The following is a 5,310-nucleotide window of genomic DNA, read 5'->3' as shown; positions in this document are numbered from 1 at the left end:
AAGGCGCGGGACGGGGCCAAGAAGGGCCAGGTGAGAGCCGGAGCGGGGCACCCGGCAGCCCTGCTTGGCAGCGTGCAGCTGCTTTGCTCCGGTGGTGGGGCAGCATCACCCCAAACTCCTCTCGCTGGGTTCCAGGTCGGCATGCCGGGCGCTCCCGGCCCCCCCGGGGCACAAATGACAGCGGAAGAGCTGCTGCGGGAACTCCAGCGCCTGCTCAAAGGTACCGCTGATGCCCACCTGGGCTGGGGAGGCCGTGTGGGAGCCCGAGGCAGGAGGCAACCTGGCCCACGAGCGCAGGAGGGAAAAGCCGTGGCGAGCCTGGAGCGGGTTAGGTGACCACGAGGAGATGGCGGGGAGCAGCCCAGCAAGGAGCAGACACCGTAGCAATGGGGTGGCGCGGCAGAGAGAGGAGTTATCTTTTACCGGGATACCTGGCCAGGAAATTGGGGAACCTTTCAGCACAGATGAGAGACCTAGAGAAGGAATTGCCTGTTTGAAGAGAAATAAACACAACTGCCTAAAGGTGCATCAGGACAGATGCAGGCAGGCACGCATTCAGGGCAGGTCATCACAGAGGGGTTGTTTGTATACGAGCGTGGCAGGTGATATCCGAAAAATCTGGAAATCGAGCCCCGGCATTCATGCTGGGCAGTGCTGTGAGAGCTGTCACCCCCTGCTCTTCAAAACAGCTAGGAAAAGCCCCTCTGCTGCACCAGGCACGGGCCTGGCAGAGCACCCAGCTGAGCTTGGTTTGGCTGTGGGGGATGCTGCCATCGTACCAGAGTCAGCGGTGGCAGTGAGGCGGCTCCAGGCAAACCCTAGCTGGACTAAGGATTCCTAAATCCAAGTCTCCGGTTGGGTTTTGGCTCAGGCAGAGCAAAGGAGAGGCAGAAGATGAGCACGAAGGCTTGTGAAGGGTGCGAGGAAGACAAGGCAAGCGGTGAAGCCAACGTCCTGGCCTTCGTCCCCAGCCCGCTGATGAGGAATGGGCCTCGTCATCGCGTGGAAGCAGCCTTCCACTGCAGGACGCGTAGGAACATTTCTGTGGAGCAGAGATCGCTGCAGGAGCTGCAGATCTACTACATAGTAAGTGACAGAGGAAACGCTGGAGGCTGAGCTCAGCCCTCACACTGACGATTTTCTTGTCCTGCCACTACCTGATCTTAAGAGGGAGGAAAAGGAGTCTGTGAACAAGTAAGCACGTTCTTGCCCCGAGCCCTCGAGGTGTAAGGCCTCAGCTTTTCAGTCTAGCTCGAGGTCACAGCAAGTTTTACACAGCTGTGGCTGACGGGCTCACTTGTAGGTGGGCTCCAGCTCTGCCCTGGGCTCCTCAAGGGTACCGTGATACGCCTGCAGACAGGGCACCTTCCTAGCCAAGGTGGCAACCAGCCACCGTGGCCCAAGGGAAGGTCCCAATAAGAGGGAAAGCAGGTGCCAAGTAGAGCTACGAGGGCAGCTCAGTATGAGAACAGGAGCCCAGAGCCAGGGTTAAATGACAAGATCCAGGGCAGGAGGCCATTTGAGCAGCCCCCCTTCCCTGAAGGTTTCCGTCTCGCAGAAGTGGGCAACCAGCCCAAGGAAACTCATGCTGGTTTAGCCTCAGCCGTGCCAGGGGATCCTTTGGCACCCCGCCGCAGACGGGTGCTAAGGTGATGCCGGCAGCCTCTCCCGTTGCAGCTAACGGCGCCCGCAGCTTCAGCCGCTTCTCGCGGCGTCCGGACGAACGTTCCCTAACGCCTCAGCCTTTCTCTGTCCCCAGCCCGAGAGGGAAGGGATGTTCCACCGCGGCCTGGGGCTGAACCTGACCAGCGGCCAGTACACAGCGCCTGTCACAGGCTACTACACCTTCACGGCCACCCTGCACATTGGTGAGCTCCCGACCCTGCCCTGCCCGGCCTCCGCCTCGCTGCCCTGCGGGACGGGACGAAGCCGTGGCTGGGGAGGTTTGCAGCCCGCTCAGGCGCCTCTCTGTTGCAGTGCACAAGGACCACCAGAGGAAGGGGCAGCAGTGCGCTCGAAATCGCCTGCGGGTGCTGATCTGCGTGCAGTCTCTGTGCCAGCACGACAGGTAAGGGGGCCGCAGCCCCTCCGGCGGGCGCGCAGGGCCGATCGGGGGCAGCGAGCCCACGGTCTCTCCAGCCCCCCACGCAGCTCAGGAGAGGGTCTGCGAGGCAACCCCGAGCAGCCGCGCTCGTGCCGTACCCGGCTCGGGCAGAGCGCTCTCCGCCTGTTTTCAAACGTGTACCTCGCTAACATCGAGCGTGTCTACCAGCACAGCCTCCTGCAAGGTTGCCAGAAAGTCAACAACTGTTCCTAGTCCCTGGGAGAGCGCTCACCCCGCAGCCAGGGAGGGGAACGAGGCCGGCGTCCCCAGGCGCAGGGAGGGACCTACTCTTCACAGCAGTGCTCTCGCTTTTCCGCAGCTCTCTGGAGACCGTGTCCCGGCTGGAGAGCGGCGGTGACATCTTCACCGTCTCTGTCAACGGAGTTCTGTACCTGCAGGTAAGTGGCGCTGGGTGACTGGGCCAGTGCCTCCTGGGACCCTGTGGGGCAGCAGCAAAGAGCTGCTGTTGCCTGGGCCCTGCCGCATGGCAGCAGAGGGGTGGGAAACGGGCAGCAAGGTGCCTTCTGCGTCTCCCCACTCTAGGGCCGTGCAGCCCTACAGCGCCGGGACTCAGGTCTGAGCTCCAAGGAGGCTCTCAGCTTGAGCTGCCCCAAGAGCTTTACAAGGGTCACACAGAGGCAGCACAGGGGTCTGCAAGGACATCCACGATCCCTAACACCATGCCACGTACCGTGGCTGGGATGCCCGACTGGCCTCTGTTTCCTTTTCCCCAGAGCAAAGTGCATGAGCTGCTTTCGGGAGGGAGACCTCCCCTTTGCCCAGCCAGCCCACACCCAGTGCCAGGAGGAAGGACCTGTCCCTGTCTCACTAGACTTTCTCCTTCCCTTTCAGGCTGGCCAGTACGCCTCAGTTTTCGTCGACAACGCCGCACGCTCTCCCCTCACTGTTCAAAGTGGCTCAGATTTCAGTGCTGTTCTCCTGGGGGTGTGAAAAAGCTCGGGACACCGCACACAGATCCAGGCCTCTCTGCCAGGATCGACCAGACCCTTCCGCCTGCCAGCGACAACTCCATCTCCCCTGCTCACCGCCAGGCCTGGGAAAGACCTTCTGCTACAGCAGGAGCAGCAGGCTGGCCAGATCCTACCACAGGACCCAGCTGTCTGAGAAGCCGGAAGAAAGTCGGTGAGGAAAGGAAATAAATAAATAAATAAATAACCCCCCCAAATTCACGACGAACTGAAGGAGTTTACTTTAATTGAAAGGCTAGGGCTGGAAGTTTATCTTGAAAAGCAATGTTGATGACTTCTGCAGCGGGCTAGTTTCCCTGCAGGAATCTGCTCCCCCCACTCCAGGCAACTACGTTAATGATGGAGGAGAGGAAAGCCCCACGCACCCATTTTAGCTCTTAGCAGATTTCCCTGCCCAGCTTCTTGGCAGCTGAAAATGGGATTATTCGTATCACTAACTTTCCTGTAATTTATTATCAGTTCCATTTCCTGGCAGAAGCCAGCATACTCTGAAGTTAATCTTCAAAGCAGAGCAGGGTCCTGATAATTCAGGACGTTCAATTAAAGCAAGTTACTGTCCCATAACTTCCCACTTCTGAGATCTTGTGTCCTGGGCCAGGTGTTCCCTGCCTATGGCACAAGGCCCAGGCTGTGGCCAGTGCAGATACGCTCTTTGCTTTGGTCCTGATAGCAGCCTAAACCAAGGGATGGGAGCAGGGCTACGTGCCTGAGGGAGGCCTGCAGGATAGGTACCCGAGCGGGCTGGGTGTGGGGCAACGAAGCGGCACGTTTTATTTCTTAGCAGCACGTAGCGCCCTGGGGAAGCTGTGCCAGCGGCGCAGCGAGATAGCCTGCAACTACACCCAGCCCCACCTTCCCCAGAGGACCCAAGCACGTAGGCAAGGGGCAGGGCACCCTCCTCTCCCGCTACCTCGGTGGTGAGGGCTCTCCTTACCCTGCCTGGCCTCCTCCGCAGGCACAGGCTGTGTCTCCCCTACGAGAGGTAGCCAAAGTAGCTGCTGCTGCAGTTCTTGGTGGGAGGCAGGGAGGGTTAGATGCTGGAGAAAGCTCCGGTTCTGCAGTCTTAACACTGAGTTCTTCCTGGTGGCAAAGGAGAATTTGTTCCTAAAAGGTTGTATCTCACAGAGAGGGGAAAATAAATTAAGTTTTTACACCAACTAAACTAGTGAGCAGCAGCATCCTGGCAGAGACAAAGCCTTTGCAGCTCTCGCCCAGATGAGGGGCTCAACCCAGAAAGCATTTTCCAGTTACCACACACAACCACCAGCCAAGTTAGTCTTGCTCAGATTAGCCAACCTCTTTTCCTACCAAACACACCCAAGACTACAGAAGGATTCACTTCTGGAGCACAGGGCTTGCCAAGCTGATAAGCTGTCCCCTGCCATATAAAGGGCCCAATGCACTTCTAAGAATACAAAACCGGAAGAGCGAACTCTCAGAGCTGCTGGGGCTAGAAGCGGTCGGCCTGAAGGAGAGGAAGCGCAGGCAGAACGCTTCCACGGGGGCCATCCCATGGTGGCAGTACTCTGAGCTCCCCATAGTAACAAGATGCTACTGAATAACATGTATCTGAGTTTATTTTTCAGAGAACTTTTTGTTAGCCCCACCCCTACCAAGAAATGCGAGCAGATAGTTTTCTTGACTTCCATTAAGGCTACAGCAGAACCTGCCTTTCAAACTGCCTCACTACTTTTCTCCCAAGCTTGGCAAAACCCGCTCTAGTGCTTCATTCTGCCCCCTACCCTGACAAATATTTCCATAAAATGCATTATACCATATATTTATTAGTTGTATGTAACACTATGTACTGTGTTCCTAGTTGGAGTTGTGCTTTCAATACTCCTAAAAGGAAAGAAAGTATTTGCAAAAGAGGGAGGGACAGGTAAGAGAAGGACAAATTTACACTTCTTTCACCGGCTCTTGCACCGAAAGGAAGAGATGCCTCCTCCCAGAAGGAGCACCAAAGGGACTGATGCACAGCTCAGCTGTAGCAGTCTGCCACAAAATTCCCCCCAGTGCAAGAGTTGGGAAAAGCAGGGAGATGAGCGGGCAGGGCGCGTTGTCCTTCTGAGATACGCTATCAGGGTTTCTTCTGCCATGGACCACACAAACTAAGTGCTACCTGTCTCAGTTGTGGCTGTCTCCAAATTTGGCTTTCAAGAACTGAAACGCCAGAGCATGTTACTAACATGGCACAGTTCCCTCTCAGCTCTTCCT

At 57.1% G+C, this 5,310-nt stretch overlaps 1 protein-coding gene across 1 annotated transcript; it reads left to right on the top strand.

Moving 5' to 3' along the window:
- The first annotated feature begins 6 nt into the window (after positions 1-6).
- LOC146592373 (erythroferrone-like) lies at positions 7-3,287 on the top strand. Its single transcript, XM_085311200.1, has 7 exons — positions 7-30; positions 136-220; positions 872-1,086; positions 1,760-1,868; positions 1,978-2,068; positions 2,424-2,502; positions 2,957-3,287. The coding sequence occupies exons 2-7, from the start codon at positions 142-144 to the stop codon at positions 3,053-3,055; spliced, it is 672 nt and encodes a 223-aa protein (XP_085167326.1). The 5' UTR covers positions 7-30; positions 136-141; the 3' UTR covers positions 3,056-3,287.
- The last annotated feature ends 2,023 nt before the right edge of the window (positions 3,288-5,310 follow it).

This window comes from Rhea americana, unplaced genomic scaffold (genome assembly GCF_003343005.1).
Source record: "Rhea americana isolate MKP2758 unplaced genomic scaffold, rheAme1 scaffold_334, whole genome shotgun sequence".
NCBI lineage: Eukaryota > Metazoa > Chordata > Aves > Rheiformes > Rheidae > Rhea > Rhea americana.
Note: the sequence above shows the minus strand (reverse complement) of the source record. Positions and strands in the feature narration are given on the sequence as shown.

What these genes read in the sequence shown, in the direction of transcription:
- LOC146592373 (XM_085311200.1), top strand. Translation starts at nt 142, where the DNA reads ATGCCGGGCGCTCCCGGCCCCCCCGGGGCACAAATGACAGCGGAAGAG. An exon ending in TCTCTGTGCCAGCACGACAG is followed by an intron (nt 2,069 to 2,423) that starts GTAAGGGGGCCG and finishes GCTTTTCCGCAG; the next exon opens with CTCTCTGGAGACCGTGTCCC. An exon ending in ACGGAGTTCTGTACCTGCAG is followed by an intron (nt 2,503 to 2,956) that starts GTAAGTGGCGCT and finishes CTTCCCTTTCAG; the next exon opens with GCTGGCCAGTACGCCTCAGT.